Below are 20,146 nucleotides of genomic sequence, written 5' to 3' on the forward strand. Positions count from 1 at the left end.
ATATGACGTCTTCATCTTAGAGGCATAAAAGAGCTGTTTGTACCTCCTGCTGGTTGGTGGAGCTTGTGATATCAGGAAGTGAGCTACGGACCGAAACAAGTAGTAATCCGAAGAGGCTGAGGACTATATGCCGAGTGTGGTGTCAGTTCGATGTCATCAAGCACTTGAATGTTTTGTTGCGTTTTTCGAGCTAAGTGTGGTTTCTCGTTTTCCTGTAGCAGTAGGGCGCCCTTTCGGCTTACGAATGCAGAATATTCTTGGCGTAATGCATTATACATCATCCACTACAACTGGTCGGAATGAAGGTTGGCATTGATGGTAAAACTGTTAGAAACGAACTTAAAGTAAAGTACCATCCCGTAGTTCCATAAAGTCACAGTACTTTTTTTTTATGCTCGAAATGGTCCTATTTCACGACCTATTCTAAAGGTTAGTTCTTGCTCAACCACTATTTTATACATTCCGAGTTTGGAAAGAAGCATCCACTTTTCACCACATGTGATAATTCGCTTCAAGAAACGCACATCACGCATATTTTTGCATCAGTTATCGACACACATCCACTCTTCTCTGGATCTGAACTAGGGTGAACTCATGTGGCGCAATGCGGTTTTCCCGAGTTGTGAAGGTGACGCACTACAGTGGACTGGGACATTTCGAGTTGATTTGACAATCGTCGTGTTCTGATGTTTGAATTTTTCACAATGATGTGTGGTATGATCTTAGAATCCGTTACCTTGTGGCGGTGGACCTAAGCTGATCTTCGATATTTATACAACTTGCGTGAAATTTCTGCAACCCTGCACCTTCCCTTTTTAATAACAAATGTTTTGGGTTTCTGTCACAGCGTTTTTTCCGAGTTCGAATTCATACAGTAACAGGTCACGTATCACATGTTGTTGAGCACTCATCGTCTTAACTGACTGAAGATACTGACGCAGTGGTAACCTCAGTGTTAAATAGTCCTGTTCCACACAATTGCCTTTTGGATTAGTTTGACTTTGTGGTTACAGTTGGTAACGGTGTATACACACTTCTGCTGTCTGTAAATATTATAAGACTTATGTCTGATCTTCGTAGTCTGAAGTTTTAATTTCTTACGCGTACATTTACGCATGTAACAGAATCGTAATCTCTTCACTCCCTCAAAATCCCTCAACATATGGTCCTCAGCAATGTTTTCTTTATGTCACTTACAATGAAAAATTGTGTCTTTATGCCAATGTCCCAAGAAAACAAGTTACTACGCGAGCAAAACAAAATATTCATTGTCGAGAGATAATTTTGTGGATATGATGGGAGCGAGAGGCATTACGACGAAGCACTCAATACGGAGCTCTACTGTACTGACACACGAAAGTATCTTAACCGAAAAAAAAGCTGAATAAGCAAAATCTCGTTTTTCGTCAATGTGACAACGTCCGTCCTCACATTGACAATATACTCGAAGCTGGGATTCAAGAATTTGAATGAGAAGTGCTGCTTTTCCTTCCTTCCTCCATACCTTCGACGTCAGATGTTCATCTCTTTCGGTCGCTTTGCTAGGTGTATCATTCTAGGGAACGAAGTAAAATACACCAAAAATCATTCCCTATCCAGACTGTGTACAAGATATCGCTGTTCTGTCAACAAATTTGCCATTTGCTGGGAGAACGTTCCATACGTTATGAATCGACCCACCTTTTCTAACGATATATCCAGGAACCTCTTATTTCCTGTGGGAGGAGTCAAGTGAACCGCGAATAAGGGACTCTCAATCATCGAGATTTTGATAGAATATATTACTGGCTTAACAGTAAGATGATGACATACTGCTTCAGGTCAATAACTAATATTTTTGAGGGTATTTCGAAACCAAAATTCATTTCCACACACTTTGGTAAACTGTAACTCTGAAACTAAGTGATTCTCAGGAAGTGTTTACTAAATTCTCTTTCTTGCGTTTATGAATAGACTCACTCCTAAACGTTATAAACGACCTTTAGAAATACCTTGTATATACATCACTTTATGAACATCAATATAATGTAAGGACGTTTTCATATATTTTGTAATAATAATATGGGAATAATGCATCAAATTCAAATTTTCTTGTGTTAGGTGAACCATAATAGTCAACAGTGGCGTATTTAAGGGGAGCTTCCGGGCTTAAGACCACCCGAAATTTTATTTACTATATTAAAGTAAATGAAATATATTGCATAATTTTCACTTTTACAGGAATAAAGTTGCAAAGCGCCCCCGAAACAAAATCGTACATATTCCATTGGTAGTCAATATGGTATTATCCTTAATTTAAACACCTCACATTTACACCTGAAAAGTTATTTTCGTTCATAAGATCGAGTAAATGCAGATGTTTGATTTATCCTAGTATCCGTAATTCAGTTTGACATGTGTGATTTCATTCATATACACTCAAGAGAGGATCAAGTATCTCCATCAATATTCATAGTAATTTAGTCAATATTTTGTTCAAAACTACGAGCAAAGAAACTAACACTCAACTTTTGTTGTTTCTATCTTCATTTTTAATAAGTTATATTGGAAAAATAAATCATAGTTTCTGCCAAATATAATATTTTAAAGTTGCCTTTTTCAAGTTCAATTTAATGATTCACATTTCTTATTTGTTTTACAACGAAAATGCATGCCCCTTTCTTCCACTGAAATAACAGGAATCGAACTAACAGAATAGTTTGTTTCCCTTCTCTAGATGCAGCTCTTCAAAATTCGACACTGAGGCGCGCGTGTCGCCATCATTTCCATACACATTACTTTTCTCTCCCTCGTCACTCCACAATCCAACATTGGCGACGTCGACAACTGTGAGTTATTTCTTCTTTTCGCCTTTTGGACTTTGTAAACAATGGTATATCCCCCCCCCCCTCCTTTTTTTTAAAGTACATTACGTTTCGAGATACTTCAGAGTTCTAAGAGAGAAAATTTAAACTACGATGTTGTTATTCAACTGCCCCTCTTTCAGTTAGAAATCTGAGTGGTCTTCGAATCTGTTGTTGTCCTGCACTACAGATCGAGATCGAGATGGCCTTGTTAGTCTATGATGTGTTTGAACTAAAAAATCGGAAATACAATATTGCAACTGATACTGCATGTTTTGATTGGAATTTGTTTCTAGTTCTTTTTTTGAATATTGCTTCGCTAACCCGCATCAGGTACGATGGGGTCAAATTTGACCCCAGTGTTCCTTCCAGTGCTGTAACTTTTAATACATTCGAAATAGCTTCAAACCTTTTTTTGTATTTTCACTTTGGTTTCAGAAAGGTATTATGCTTAGTACACACTTGACCTCGGGTTTGCCTAACGAGAGGTATTTGTTAGTATAAGTCTTTGGGGTCAAAATTGACCCCATGGTACCTTGTTTTCAAAATTATATAATATGTTACATTCACTTTTTATGACTTATGCTCTGTGTATAATTTTTCCTGCCAAAATAAATGGTACATAATAATAATAATAATAATAATAATAATAATAATAATAATAATAATAATAATAATAATAATAATAATAATAATAACAATACTCCTTTTTTATAATTATTACAATCGCGAATTGAATAGTTCCTTGAATATGGGATCATATTGAGTCTAACATATTTTCCTGGAATATGGACTATTTTCTTCCTGGTCTTGGCTACATTGCAACATCTGGAATTGGCAACGCTAGCATCAATAGACACATTGGGCCTTATGCAGAGTCGTTCTGACGCGTGATTAGTGCCATACTAAACAGTTCGACTAACATATGTTTCCTGCTGTAGTCAGACGTTTAGTATGTCGCTAATCATACATCAAAGCGACTATGCATAAGGCGGATTGTTATCAAGTTGAAACAAAACGACATAATGGCGTGGCAAAAGCTATCTGTTGAAGAAAAGTTGGTCTATTTGGAGGAGCTCAACAGTGGCGAAGAAGACGCTATTCAGGACAGCTTGAGCTGGAATGCGAGTGACGAAAAATTCAACGAAGTGGTTGATTCCCAGAGTGAGGAAACTGCAAGTGGGTTTGAGAGCAAGGAAGAAAACGGTAGTGATGTGACTCCAGCAAACCCCGCAGGAAGTGGAGGAAGTCATCGAGAGCTGTGGTATGAGGATAACAACCAATCCTTCATAACCAAGTGGTACAGAGCTACAGATGGTGATCAGAAAAATGAAAACACTTGTAGTTGGCAACACGTCAGATATATGGGTTGGCAGTGGTGTCGTGGCGCCCGCAGCGGCGCCAGACCGCTGCTGGTGATGTGTTAGGTCGGTCTCCATGCTACGTCAGGCGCAGTGGAACAGCAGTGTCCAGTGGCTGCAGCAGACGGAGGTAGTGTAAAATGGGAGACCTCTCAGATTTTCAAAGAGGGCAAATTGTTGGTGCGCGGTTATGTGGAGTGAGTGTGACGGCATTGGCTACTGTGTTAGGTGTGTCGCGTGGGACAGTTGTCGAAGGTGATGACGGCCCACACAACACACGGGAAAACCACATCGGTGAAGCGGAAAAGTGGGCGGAAGAGAATCATGAGTGACAGGTCACGCCGGGTATTAAAGCGCATTGTCACGCAGAACCCTCGTGCCACTGCGGAGCAAGTGACGGAGGAACTCAATCAACACCTCCCCCACCCTGTTTCGACAATCACAGTCCGCCGCGAATTACATGACATGAACTTACGGGGTCGTGTTGCACGGGCCAAACCGCTCCTCAGGGACCATTATTCTGTAACATTAAGTACTTTAGAAATTAATGTGCTGCATAAATTAAACTTTTTAAATTTTTCACAGTTGAATACTGTTAAAAATGTTAACGACAGAATTTTGGATGTTGTGTTCAGTAATTCACCCAATGTTGAAGTGTTTGAATCTGACGTTTACTTTGTTCAACAAGATAGACATCACCCGTGCTTGAATATTAGTATTCAATTCCTAAAAAGTTGCAAAATATATAGGGAGCTTGGTGATGCGGTTTATGATTTTAAGAAATGTGATTTTCTAAAGTTATATCAGCTTTTGAAGATTAAAAAATGGGATTCGTTGTATGTAATTAAGGATGTAGATGAAGATGTTAATTACTTTTATTCTGAATTGTATAAAGTACTTGATGAAAGTGCACCTAAAAAGTCAAAGAGTAAGCAATTATACCCGCCTTGGTTTACTGCTGATATAATTAAAAACTTAAAGAAGAAAGATCGTCTTAAACGTGCATTTAACAATTCTAAACGCTATTCTGATTATATACGTTTTGTTGATATTAGGAAACAACTTAAGTCTAGTATTGAACTTGCTTATAAAAATTATAATCAGAAAATAGAAGAGAACATCATTAAAGAACCTAAGGTATTCTGGAGATATGTAAATAGTAGAAGATGTCCAAATTCGACTAAGAAATTCTGTTCTTGAGTACAACAACGACAAAAATTATCGATAATAAATTAAAATGTAAAGCCTTTGCCACACATTTTCAATCCGTTTATAGTTCAGAACGACCTAATATAGATTTATCTGAAATATACTCAATTACAACACCTTCATCTGCAGATATAATGGTTTTAGATGAGATATATGAATTTGAAGTTGAAGCTGCAATAAATAAAATAAAAAGTAAAAGATCATTTGGTCATGATAGTATACCATCTTATATTTTTAAGGGCTGTAAAGAATTCCTCATCAAACCATTGACTTATTTGTTCAATTTGTCTTTGCATCAAGGAAAATTTCCAGCAAAATTTAAAATTTCAGCGGTATGCCCAGTTCCTAAAGTTAATCCACTAAGATTGATAGAAGATCATAGACCAATTAATCTGATACCTTCTCCTGCTAAAATATTTGAAGCAGTTATTTATAAACATCTATTCAATCATGTTTCTAGATATTTGTCTAACTCTCAATATGGCTTTAGGTGTAATCGATCAACTGCTTCAAATTTATTGGTTATGAATCAAGTAATTAATGACTCTTTCAGTAGAGGGACACAAGTAGATGTAATATATACAGACTTTAAACGAGCTTTCGACTTAGTTGTCCATGGTGTACTTCTTAGAAAGCTGAATGTTTGGTATATCGAGGGATTTAATTAAATTGTTTTATTAATATTTAACTGAAAGAATGCAATATGTAATCTTTAATAATATCAAATCTAAACAATATTCAGTATATTCAGGGGTACCTCAAGGATCAAATTTAGGTCCTTTACTTTTTCTGATAATGATTAATGATCTACCAGAAGCTTTTAAACATACATCATGCCCGATATTTGCAGACGACACCAAATTATATAATGAAATCCAAACAAAGAGGGATTGTAATACATTACAGTCGGATATAAATAGACTAAATGAGTGGTGTATGAAAAACAAATTCCAACTGAATATTTCTAAATGTTATGTAATGACTTATACACTCAACAAAAAACAAATATTGTTTGAATATATTATAGGAAATCAGAGGTTAAAAAGAAAGGAAATTATAAGAGATCTAGGGGTATGGTTTGACATGAATTTGAAATTCAAACACCATATAAATATAATAACTAATGAAGCTTTTAAAATGCTCGGTTTTATAAAAAGGTCAAGTCATTATTTAAAAAATACTAGAACTGTATTATCGTTATATAATGCATTTATACGATCTAAATTAGAATATGCATCTATAGTTTGGGATCCTTTTTATCAGTGTCAAAAACAACAAATTGAGAAAGTTCAAAACAAATTATTGAAATATACTGCCTATAAAATATTTGGTATACAAACACAATATATTTCTTACGAAGTTCTTCTTAAAAAAATTAAATTGTTGTCACTAGAAAAAAGGAGGTTTATACAAATAGTGTTATATCTTAAAAAATTGATTGACAATAGGAAAGATAATATGTTTTTATTAGGTAGATTACCTTTTTATATCCCTCGACAAAATCTAAGAGGAAGAATTACTTTTTACATGCCTCATAATAGAATAAGTACTAACAAAAATTCTCCACTGTATAAATTATGTGATGCGGGTAATAGAATTGGGATTATGGGCTTAGATATCTTTCAGTATACATTTACGACTTTCAAGCGAAAGTGTTTTGAGATGCTAATTGATAAATTGTAGATTTGTTTTTGTATGTTATAACCTGAAGAAGGAAAAAAGGGTATACTTATTGTAATGTTCATGTTTAAATACTAGTTATATGTATGTTTGATGTTGCTCATCCTTTGAAGATTGTATATAAAATTTTGTACTTTGTAATTGCCTTTGGGTGTTAAGTACAATAAAATATATTATTATTATTATAACGCATTCGCACGCCGCAAATGGTACCGCAACCGTGCAACTTGGACCGTTGAGGACTGGAAACGTGTGATATGGTCGGATGAGTCATCCTTCACCCTATTCCCAACCACGGGACCTGTTTATGTGTGGAGAACGCCCAAAGAAGATTATGATCTGCAGTGTCTCCGCCCAACTGTGAAACATGGCGGCGGCTCGGTGATGCTGTGGGTCGCCATATCATGGTTTTTATTGGGTCCTGTGGTCACACTTAGCGGACGAATCACTGCCAACGATTATGTCGCAATTTTTGGAGACCACTTGCATCCTATGGTTCGGATGTTGTTCCCGGACAATGACGCCGTCTTTCAGAATGATAATGCACCCATTCACACAGCTGGCGTTGTTGCAGCGTGGTTTGGGGAACATCGGAATGAAGTTCAACACCTCCCCTGGCCCGCCCAATCCCAAGAACTCAACATAATTGAACATCTGTGGTCCGTCTTGGAAACATGACTCCCGGCGACGATTTCCACCTCCATCCTCTCTCACAGAACTGGCCAATGCCCTGCACGAGGAATTGTGTGAAATTCCACTTGCTATGATTCACGACCTCTATGCCTCCATCCCACGTCGCATCAAGGCTGTTCTGAAGGCGAAAGGTGGCCCGACACCATATTAATCTGGTAAGTTGCAATTTCGTTCAGGTGTTTCCATTTTTCTGATCACCATCTGTATATGGAAAGCGCGGGCGGTGTTATTACCTGATCAGCGAACGAGTGCGGGCGGCCGGTTTTGGAAATAAAATGCAAGCAGCAGTATTTCTAACCGGATTACTTGTAATCAATCTATCACAGTTCTTTTTGTTCTGTCCGTAATAAACCACTTCACGCATATGCTCAAGTCAGGGGCAGATCCAGGGGGCGGGGCGATCGGGACAATTGTCCTCCCCAGAACAGAATAATTTTTATTTTTAAAATGAAACCTAACAATTTTCACCTTTGTATTATAAATGTAAAATAAAACCTAAAATAAAACCTTACTTTTTTTCTTTTTTTTGGTTTTACGTTGCAGAAGTCAAATAAAGCAATAAACTGCAAGAAATTACTTACATTGGCGTTCTTGCTGAAAAAAATGTCTACCTTCGAAATCGCAGGTAGCCATTTCTCCTCTAGAAATTGCAGACAATAGGTACTTCTCTTTTCTAAAGTTGTTTTACTTTTTTTTTGAATACACTCTTACCTCTTCGTACGACCGCCACCCAAACATTCAGCCTGGATCCACCCCTGGTTTTAGTTAAGACGAACTGTTTCAAAAGTTATTGAAGTTATTTGCAGAATATCTTAAGTAACAAGCAAAAAAACAACTACAACAAAAATACACCCTCCATATTAACTTGCGAACAAGCTAGCGAGCAGCGTTTTACAGGCTGCTCCTGTTTTGTAATGGCATCGAATAAAACGTAACCAATTTTTATACAATCTGCTTAATACATGGTAGAAGCTCACTGAATTGTCAATTGTGCTATGTTGTTCTTAAGTTGGTAATTTCCATTCATACAGGGGCTGCATTACTGCAGGAATGGTTCACTACAAGCACATAACTTACGGCGTTCTTTATTAAGAGATTAGGATATGCATAACATCCAAACTGCAACTTTTAAAAACCGTTGGATACACTGCAGAGTAAAACTCTCCGCTCCCCTTTCCCACCGCGCTTGCCGAGAAACTGGTGTAAGCACAACAGCAGCGCCATCCACCCAAAACCGCACTGCTATCCTGGTCAGGCAATACCTGTGTCCACGAGCGAAGGACAACAAACACGCCATATTCTGCATCAAGTACAGCAATTTTGTGTGCAAACAGTCTGTGCGATGTATGCAAGGACGATTAAACAGAACTACAAAGGAACAATTACAGAAATAACGAATATTCTTATGTTAATGTGCAATGTGCTAAAGATGAGTGTACATAAAACATTTATAGTAAAAAATAACACACGAATAGTGAAACAATGGAAACGTTATTCAAATTCTATAATAAATATGTCTGGATAAAGAAACATAATTTCAGAGGTAATATTATTTGTATAGTTGTGTTTTGTAAGTGGGGTCACATTTGACCCCATGGTACCTTTAGTGTATTTTTTTGTGGTACCATACGGGGGTTAATTAGCTTACGTATCTAATCGTGCCATTAACTTTCGCCTATTATAACCCCATTATGTTGTTTGAACGTCAGCGATAAAGCTTTAGAACGTGTAATATTTGGGATTCTCACAATAACTATAACTTTACCAGCTTACTTAATTGCTCATAACTTTCAATGCCAATAACATCATAACTAAAACGATCGCCAAGGATCAACCGGAAAAAGTACACAAATCCATAAAGACTATGTTAGTACCGCTAAAATATATTTCTGTCTTCAAATATTTATGTTATTTTCATGAAAGCTCAATATCTATTATACATATAATGGAAACGCATTTAATGATACACAAAAATTGTTCAATCTGAACGAAATTCACGCCACATAATGCATGTTTTAGGGTGTTTGAAGATTCCAGCTCCTCGGTCACCGTAGAAGCACAATTGCACGAGGTGCATGCCAAAAGTACGTGCCATTTCGTTCTAAGTTCCAAGAACAAGGAAATGAAGGGAATTACCCTATGTCTGTTTCTCAACAAACTCTCCCTCTTTATTTATACATAATTGCCATGGCTCCATCCATTTTGAGTAACACGCGCTATAGTCAACTTCAGGGATATGTTTCGAATACCGAAAAATAGCACTTCCCAGGAATGATCTACTGCAAAATGACATACAAGAAGATAATCCTAGAAGTTTGAAAACAATCATAGGTCACTTGGGGCTAAGGGTGGGTATGGAAGAAGTTCAATACCGTGATCAGCATGATAGCAACATTAGTGCGCTGTGGCGGTGCATAGTCCATGTTGAGGGTGAAAGAGCCATTCATTTGTTATTTGTGGTTGTTTCTCAGTCAATTTTGGTAACAATTCTGTATCCAAGAGTGTACAAAGATACTTGCCTGTAATTGACCTTTCGGAACAGGATGGGATAATATCACGCTCTAGGTATCTCAAAAGATAGTGTACAGCACTTACTCATTGGATGCCATCTGTCCGTGCCAAGTTTTGGGACGGATTGGTGAATGACTCTGTTTTCACTTAATCGACTACTATTTTGTTTCTGGGTTGATTAATTGAATGTGCTATTCATTTATAGTCACAGCACTTTCCAAGAAGTACGCACCCCGTTTCTAAAACATCATATCTGCAACACTTGATAGAATTTTGCCTCTTTTTGATCGTCATTAAGGATTCATGGAATCGAGTGAGGAGAAACTTCACTTGGACTCAGTTCTTTTGTAATTATTCGTTCTACTGTTCCCATTAGCTCCAGTGTATCACAAATCTTCTGTATAGTTGCACACCTATCTTTTTCTATGATGAAATTTTCAACACGGGCAATGTTAGCATCACTTAATGATAGGAATGGTATCGAGACGAGACGAGACGAGACGAGACTTTGTACAGTCTCGGTCTCGTCTCGGTTTATAAATAGCGGTCTCGGTCTCGATCTCGTCTCTAGTAAAAAATCGCCGTCTCGGTCTCGGTCTCGTCTCGGCCAACAGATGCTTGTCTCGATCTCGGTCTCCGTCTCGAGGATCATATCTCGGTCTCGTGTCGAAAGTCTCGAAATAAATAGATTGAAATTAAAATTGTGAAAGTATTATTATCGTACTGTCTGTCGTTTCCGCTTATGTTTTGCCTTCATTCTTGACAATTATGTTATGGTGCACCTCTTCATAGCAAAATCAACCTCACCTAGTGAGCCAAACAAGAGTAATAAAAAATCAAGAATAGCGTATCATGCTTCAGCTCAATTTTCGAAACAGCCTGTGTATGTACATGTTTCGGGACTGAGTTCCAGTAATGTTGCTCGGGCAAGAGGTGTTGTTAATACTGTGTTTACATCAAGTTATGATGTTAAATCAGAATTTACTGTAGAAGCGTTAGTATTGCCAAAGGTAACAGGGATGTTACCAAAACGGTATATTTATAAAAGCAAGAAGTGGTCGCATGTTAACACGTTAACATTAACAGATCCGAATTTTAATGTTCCTGACAGAATTGATGTGCTATTGGGTGCAGATATTTACCCTCAATTGCTATTGGTGGGTGTGTGTAGTGGTGTTAATGGTTCTCCCGTAGCAGTGAACACCAAATTAGGATGGGTGCTGTTTGGTTTGTAACGCTCCACTTTGCTCATCTCCCGGCACAGCAGTCATCCATTCTATCGACCGAAGACGATATTATGACAACTGAACCGTTTAGCCCTTGTAGATATGCTGAGTCGCCACCACGCATAGAAAGATCGTGGAAACTTTCTATTTGTTTCAGATCCAAGTTCGGTGATGAGGCTGTAACGTTAATCGTGAAGGTTTCTCAATCACATTGCACGGTACGAGATAACAACCGTGACTCAATATGTAATACTGTCATTGAAGAAGGAATTTAACGTGCACTATTATTTAAAACGTATCAATGATAACCTCAGAAACTAAAGAAATAAATACGAAACAATTTTTTTCCCATGTTCTGTTTATAAAGATCTTGAATTCGGAACAATGTACATTAAATTATTTGTAGAAGTTAAAGTGAAATTTTACAATAAATACCAATGCTACATCTATGGATACTAGCGTAGTGCATGTATTTAAATATTACTCATATTGTCAATTTTGGGACGTAGTCCATATAATGGCTTTGTTCCATAGGCCTTAATATTGTAGATACCATATTCATCTGATTCGCAAGTAATTAAATGTGGTGAAAGTAACCAACGATACATTCGTAGGCGTGTAATAAATTAACGAAATTAGATTAAAAGCAACGGACACAAGCATCATATCATATATGTTCCAGATTAAACTCCTTCTTTCGCAGCTTTCATCCATGCCCTGTTCCAGCTAACATCATAGGATAACAACAGTTCGGCGAAAAGGCTAATATATTCCACATGGGACATATTTCTTTACTATATTATATTTACTACATTTTATTTAATCCTTGATACATTTTGTATTTTAATATTATCGTCATTTCGTATGACAAATAAAGCCTTTTGCCTATGTTGTACATATCCTTGTTTTGTTGCTAATCTAACTGGACATGATCTTATAACTGCATCACAGAGAATTACGTTCTATCTGAATTTGCATAACTTAACTAGATTAAACCTAGTGCCGTGCTATTAAACGTTATTGCTAACGTCTTTTTACTAGAAATATTATGCCATTAAAATATATCGTAGGTATTTTTTGTTTGATAAATATCACGCCAATAAATATAATTGAGTTGATATCATTCATAATAATTTCCATGTCTACCAAACGATTAATACAGATTTACTGAAATTTAGTTGGAACATTATGGTTTGTCGTGAAATTACATATTTTCAGTTATTCGGCGGCATATAAGGAGAAGGGCTTAAGCCCCAGAAGAAGCTCTTTAGTTAATCATAATTATTATTCTTCTGCCCTCCATAATTAAAATATCTTCAGTGTTTTAACAAATATTTTCTAAATAAATACTATTGAAATTATATTACCAACATAAACAGTGGTTTCCTTTTTTCTACACTTTATATCCAATTATTTTGTTTATAATCAATAATTCAGATAACATCGACTTGTTTTTCAGTATCCTGATCTTTTTTATTAATAATTTTCTTCTTCTTCTTGTTCCGAGAAAGAAAACCATTTCGCCAATCGGCACTTAGTAATTATAAGGTAATTAATATCTTTCAGGGTACAGATATATTATCCGCGTTACCTTATTCAGAGTAAATATTAACAATGTAATTTATAATATTGCTTGGTGCAGGTCTAGAACAGGTTAACATTTTAGTAAAACGTATAAGTTCCAACTTTATAGAAAACTGAACTTGTACGAAATGTCATCACAAACAATAAATAACAAACAAGTAAACAAAATATCAAGAGCTGTTATGGCCAGTTGTGGGGGCATAACAGGTTCTATTGGCGACTATGAAGTGCGACGTAAAGAATTCACAGCGTCAACCTATCATATCCAGTGCAACAGTGAAAGAATTTTGCAACAGTTTTGGGAATTGGAAGATATTCCTACACAAAATATAATGTCGTCAGAAGAAAAATAGTGTGAAATTTATTTCGAGAAGACCCATCAAAGAGATGAGGCAGGTAGGTTTCATGTGCAGTTACCGTTTCGCGACAACAGTGCAAGACTTGCTGAGTCACGTGAAGTGGCAATGAAACGCCTTAAGCAAGTAGAAAGTCGGTTGAAGAAGAGGCCTAAGATACGTCAATTATATGTAGATTTTATGCATGAGTATGAGGTACTTGGGCATATGGAGATTATTCCAGAAAGTGAAATACTGAAACCAAACAGTGAAGTGTGTTATTTTCCACATCATGCAGTGCTAAAAGATTCCAGTTCTACGACAAAACTGAGAGTAGTTTTTGATGGTAGTTGTAAAACTTCATCTAATGTGTCATTGAATGATAAATTACTTGTCGGACCAAGGTTGCAGTGTGACTTAATTCCATTACTTGTGCGTTTTAGACAACATAATGATGCATTAACTGCTGATATTGAGAAAATGTATAGACAGGTAAGAATCCAACCAGAGCATAGAGACTTCCAGCGAATTGTGTGGCATGAGAAACCTAATCTTCCGATCAAAGATTACAGACTTTTGACGGTAACTTATGGTACAGCTTCAGCACCGTATTTAGCAGTGAAGAGTTTGCAACAATTAGCGAAATATGAAGAAAAATCATTTCCTCTTGCAGCGGCTGTAGGAATGCAAGACTTCTTTGTTGATGACTTAATCAGTGGTGCCAACTCAGTGAAGCAATTCAGTTACGAGAACAACTCAGCGTATTATTGCAGAAAGGAGGTTTTGAACTGAGAAAATGGGCATCCCAACGTTTTGGACTCCGTACCCTCTCATTTGAAACAAGCGACGAGTAGCTTAGACTTTGATAGTAGTAGTTCAGTGAAAACGTTAGGAATTCAGTGGTATACATCAAATGATGTATTTTCGTATAATGTCAATCTTGTGTCAGTTAAGTCAGTTGTAACTAAGCGTAACATTTTATCAGAAAGTGCAAAGGTGTTCGATCCATTAGGTTTAATTTGTCCAACTACTATTATTGCGAAAATATTATTGCAAGAAATTTGGAAACTAAATTTAGAATGGGACAGTCCAGTTCCTGAATGGATTTTGAGAAAATGGAGGAATTACTACTCAGAGCTTTCTTTATTGAAAAACATCAAAATCAATAGGTGTATCAGTATCACTCAAGCTACGAGAAGAGAGTTAATACAATTTTGTGATTCTTCCGAAAAGGCCTATTGTGGAGTGGTGTATATGAGGTCTGTATCTCAAGACGGCCAAGAGAGTGTGAACATTGTTATGGGAAAAACGAAGGTTGCTCCAGTCAAACAAGTGTCTTTGCCACGATTTAAGCTATGTGGTGCATTGATCTTAGCTAAAATGATGAATCTCATATTAAATTCATTACGTTTGGAAGTGCATGATGTAATTGCCTTTTCTGACTCTACTGTTGTGTTATCGTGGCTGAATTCGGATTCAAACAGATGAAAAGTGTTTGTCGCGAATTGTGTATCAAAGATTCAAACTCTTTTGCCATCAGTGAAGTGGTTCAAAGTGAATTCAAAGAATAATCCAGCAGTCTGTGGTTCTCGAGGTTTATTACCTTCTGCCTTACTTGCACATTACGTATGGTTCTCAGGCCCAGAGTGGCTCAAAAACCCCATTCTCCCAGGGTGTAATGAGTATACAGTGGATTCAAAGTTAGTCAACCAAGAGAAAAGAAAACATATAGTTTGTATGCATGTTCATGTTGATACATCGATTATTGACAATTGTTCATCGTTGGTGAAACTTGAGCGAATTGTTGCATATTGTAAGCACTTTATTAATAATTGTCGTGTGTCGCAAGGAAACAAGCACACAGGTCCACTTACAGTAACATAACTTTTCCATTTACATATTGTTTCAATTTTTACAGTTATTTCAAATAATGTACTAATTCATTTCTTTTGTGTATTTTGAACTAGATCGTTCAAGGGTGGGGGCTATGTTTAGTCCTAACTTGTTTATTTAAATTCCTTAGTTTTGTTTCAAGATGTTTGTTCAATGTAACTTGTTAGCTGTAGAAGAAGAAGAAGCAAGGTATAGGTGCATGTTGAAACTGTGTATAGCAGCAGTGTGAGAGTGTGCGCGTAGCCTATAGCTGCATCATTATGCATTTTATTCAATGCGCATTTTATTTTAACTTGGGAATTTTAAGAAATATTAATAATATTATTAAACCGAACTATTACAGAACGAACCAGCGTTTGTGTGATACAGTCCATCACTTGGAAATATTTACGGTCATTTGTTCAAAGACGGCCACTTGTTAAAGACGGCCTATCCGCAACGTTTTTTCTAGCAGCGCCGCGCGTAGCGAAATTTGGAGCCAACGGTTCCTGTTCCAACACGCAGTGCAACTTTCTGAAATTGAGTGACATAAGTGCCATGCTGGTAAAAGGAAGCATCCTGCTGCAAACTCTTAAATACAAAACTAAGTGATAAAAATACCACTAAAAAATGGCAGACAACTCTCTGCTTGATGAAAAACTCGAGATAAATAAGCGTATCTGCAATTATATAAAAGTCATACATATGAGGGAGTATTAGATGAGGTGTCGATCATACAGCGCTGCTTCCTTGTTTGAATGCGACAATGTACAAGCATGTCCTTTTGTTTTTCCTGCATGATAAGGATTGGGGTAATATTGCCCCTTCTGTGCATAAGCCGTGTGGGGTAAGACGACTCCCACAAATATTGTTAATCTAGTTGAATATGTCGTGAATTTAGATTAATAGATATGTGTCTAGCAATGATATGTAGTACAAATTACAAGGCTCGCCTTCGTGTTCCATTTTCATGGATGCACATAACATAAACAGGTAATTAGATGGTTTAGTCGGAAGCATGCATTAGTGACCAACAACAACATTGTTCCAATTAGTGTAAGCCGTACATTTGTATTGTGGAAACTGTATTTTGCAATATTGAATGCTGTATGTTGCTGAAATGAACAGTCAAGAAAGGAAGATACTCACTAGTAAAACATATGTGAAAATAGAAAGAAAGAAAGAAATCTCAAGGAAACATAGTACAAATCATTGTTATAAGTGTAGCCGTTATTATTACAATGCTATTGATGGGAAAGATTGGTTCAAGTGTAACGCCTGTAAGGGTTAGTTCCATGACGACTGTTTTGGGCGAGATAGAGGCTAGATTGAAATATGTGCTCTTTGTGGTGATTAGTTATGATTTATAGTGGGTATATGGAATATGGAATGCACATACTGAAGTTTCATTTTTCACTTGTTTATTACATTAAGTCCTTTTACAGTACATATATCGGAGTACAATCGTTCCACAAGCAACTTTTTTGTCGGTAGGCCAACTTTGACACACGTTAGTAAACACAGCCTACTTTCCACTACCTGCTATTTTGATTTATTGTGCAAACATGATATCTGGTTAGTGGATAAAACTTGTATCTTCTGATATCCTAAATAACAATAGTGTTAATCAATAAATTACTTTTTCTTCAAAATTTATATTTTCTTGTTATTCAGAAACAAAGTCCTCAGAGTGCCGTCTTTGAACAAATGACCCTACGTTACTTTTATTATATAATTATTTCATTCATTTACATACAAGATATCTTTTTGAAATTTCAAAATGTAGGCCGATAGCAAGATATAAATATTTGTTAAAGAGATTTACTGATAGATTTTGTTGCGATCAAAGGATACTTACAGAAAAGCGAAAAATTTTAATATTTTACTTCCAGCTGGTACAAAATAATATTTCCTAACAAAAGCTGAAAGTGAAACGTTGCAAAAGAGGTGTTCAGAGTGATATTCTTACTTTCCGGGTTATGGTAGCTGCGAGTGAAAAGTATAAAAATTAACCTTCTACAGGGTTTGAACACACGAACATCACATTAACAATGTATACACTCAAGCCACATGACTGTTTTTCTGCTATCTAGAACACATTTTTATGTTTATAGAACGTGCTATTCTATCTCATACTAGATTTTGTTTACAGCTAAATATAGCTGATTATACGGCGAATAATTAAAAATTACACCTGTTGCAATGTGCGAAAATTTTTTTCACAGAAGTCACAATTTACTTTACGTCATAATTACTTACGCAAAACAAGCTGAATTTTTAAAATGATTGGAATTTGAAGTGCATTGTAAATGTTTTCATAGTTAGGAGACTCGATATGCAAACCCGCGGAATCTAAAGATCTACTTTCTTGAAATTTAGTATATTACAATACCATCCAAAAGTCTGCAACTTCTTTTCTTCGCTACGTATCTCGCCCATCTTAGATATTTCACTGTAGTATCTTTCACGAAAAGAAAAAGCACACTTTTCGCAGGATAGTATATTTTACTCCTTACACTTTTCACAGGATAGTATGTTTTACTCCTTACTATAGAGGATAAATTCGATATTCATACATTTGTATCACCTTGCTATTTAAATAAATGTTTTAATGCTTTCGAAAACAGAATTCCTACCAAAATCGGTGATATATTACTTTTTTTATTTTTCAGTATACAGTTAATACAAGATAATATAGAAATATGAAAAGGTTATTAACAATAGAAAAAATAGTCTGTTACGTTCTTTTACAGCTTAAACTTCAAACAAGCTGTTAAATTTGTATTTATAAAGAGGCCTACAGTAGTAATGCTACATGTTGTTTCTTGGTTTAGTAAATTCATACTCGAACTACTATCCATCCAACCCGTGTTCAAGTCTATGTTAGAGTTAGTGTTCTCTTCATTGGTTAGCCAGAGCAAGAGCCAAAATAAAAATTTTATTACAATGATTGTTCTGGTTCACGGCTTTCTAGTTTCCATTTTCTTTTATTTTTCTTCCCTTTTAACAAAAAGTTTGATGAAGTATTTTACAAAAAATAACATAATTCTAGAATGTAAGAATAGGTTTACAGCTGACAACAGAATTAAGTTTTCCTCCATTATATAGTCCATATAGTGAATTATATAGTCCACTGAATTATATAGTATTAATACACTTATACTGAAAATGTCAAAGATTATGGATATCTCTGTGACAAACGAAGTGGTGCTTCATACGAAAACAACCTGTAATGAAATCGCTACGGTGGTAAAGAAACGCACCAGTCATTCCACTCTCCCCTGTGTTGATTATCACCTCAGGCATTGATTTCGGTTGCTACTTTTTACTTTTACCTCCACCGCTACTTATTAGCAAGCTAATGGAATGGCTGTCACAATACACTTGGCTTTGAAGAGACCAAGTCTCCCTCACAATTCTGGTATGTTGGGACTTCTTGAGTTGAACGTAACTACCATACGTCCAACACAATCTAATTCCTTGTTCTTTTTCCCGTCCCGAGGAACCACAGTTGCCAGAGATTAACCCAACTTAGGAATGGCTGGAAGCCAGAGGACCCCTGTGTCCTAAACTTGCTTAGCTCTGTCATTCAAAGACTACTAGCTTCTCGTCAGTAATATATGATTTACTAAGAAATAAGATTGTATCAGTAACATTGAAAATACCGCAAGATGAGTAATCTAAAAATGATATTGAGACAGTGGCGTAGGGAAGGGGGGCCCAGAGGGGCCGGGCCTCCCCAAAGAGGTCCGACAATGTACTTTGGTACTTTGACGTTTGTAATTTTTTATATATTTTTATGTTTATATATTTCTTTGTCTATAAAGTTTCCATATGTACCTATAACAGCACTTAGCCCCCCCCCCAAACACACATCCTGGCTACGCTACTGTATTGAGAGCATTTATTTCGAGTTTCCTTTTTGTCAGAAGCACTTGTAATTTAGAAGCCAATAGTAAATTATTAGATAAACAACTTTCAACCCTGAAAAGTGTGTAGGAAAGGATCCAACTATATCTCAAAGAAGTGAGTAAAAAGTTAAAGGCAATGCATGATAACGTTCTGACTTCAATGTTTTGCAACCTATTGATGAGATAATAACTGGAGAGGGAAGATGCTCTAAGACACTCTGAGAAATGTTACTGAATAATATTTCAGAATTCAAGTTTAAATGGCTAATAATGTGTCACATTACATTCCGCACATTTTGAAGGACCATAAATAGACACTACGCAAAAGGGGTAGAAAAAAGTCTGGGATTTTTCGAAATAGTCTGAAGAAAAATGGAGAGAATTACTAGTGTCAAACGGAAAACGAATGATAAAGTATTAGAAATACGAAGGTATGAAAAGAAACGACATTAAATGATATTAGAAGGAGGCAGAAAAGACAGTTGGAATATTGGACAAAAGAAAATGTGTCGTGGTAGATGGAAAGACAGATAAAAAGAGGGAGGAAATGACATCTCTACGGGTGATGGACGTTATTAAACGAGAAAATAGTATGCGAAGAGGAAGTGGTTAACTGTACATCGTGTTCATGGACATCCTCAAGTAACATGCTATGGTAAAAGATCTATGATGATGTAAACCTAATCCGAATTTGAGTAATAGAGAAATCTAGAGTAGTAGTTATTGTCACCTTTCTGAGTATGTTTGACAATGTAAATACAATAGTTTAAAGTTTTGAACGTGCCTTACAAAATGATGGTTCATTATCTCTAATTATTTTTATTTGCAAGAATGAACTAGAAATAATAAATTGTTAATTTCTTGAACAGCCTATGTTTTCTATCTTGTAGGTCTCATACAGCCCTTATTCAATATTTAGAA

At 36.2% G+C, this 20,146-nt stretch overlaps 1 protein-coding gene across 1 annotated transcript; it reads left to right on the forward strand.

The window, feature by feature from the left end:
- The first annotated feature begins 13,571 nt into the window (after positions 1–13,571).
- Positions 13,572–14,234, forward strand: LOC145669935 (uncharacterized). Its single transcript, XM_081738278.1, has one exon. The coding sequence runs from the start codon at positions 13,572–13,574 to the stop codon at positions 14,232–14,234; it is 663 nt and encodes a 220-aa protein (XP_081594404.1).
- The last annotated feature ends 5,912 nt before the right edge of the window (positions 14,235–20,146 follow it).

This window comes from Thermobia domestica, chromosome 14, assembly GCF_964235325.1.
Source record: "Thermobia domestica chromosome 14, izTheDome1.hap1.1, whole genome shotgun sequence".
NCBI lineage: Eukaryota > Metazoa > Arthropoda > Insecta > Zygentoma > Lepismatidae > Thermobia > Thermobia domestica.

Excerpts from the sequence above, each read along its gene's own strand:
- LOC145669935 (XM_081738278.1), top strand. The coding sequence starts at position 13,572 with ATGAAACGCCTTAAGCAAGTAGAAAGTCGGTTGAAGAAGAGGCCTAAG.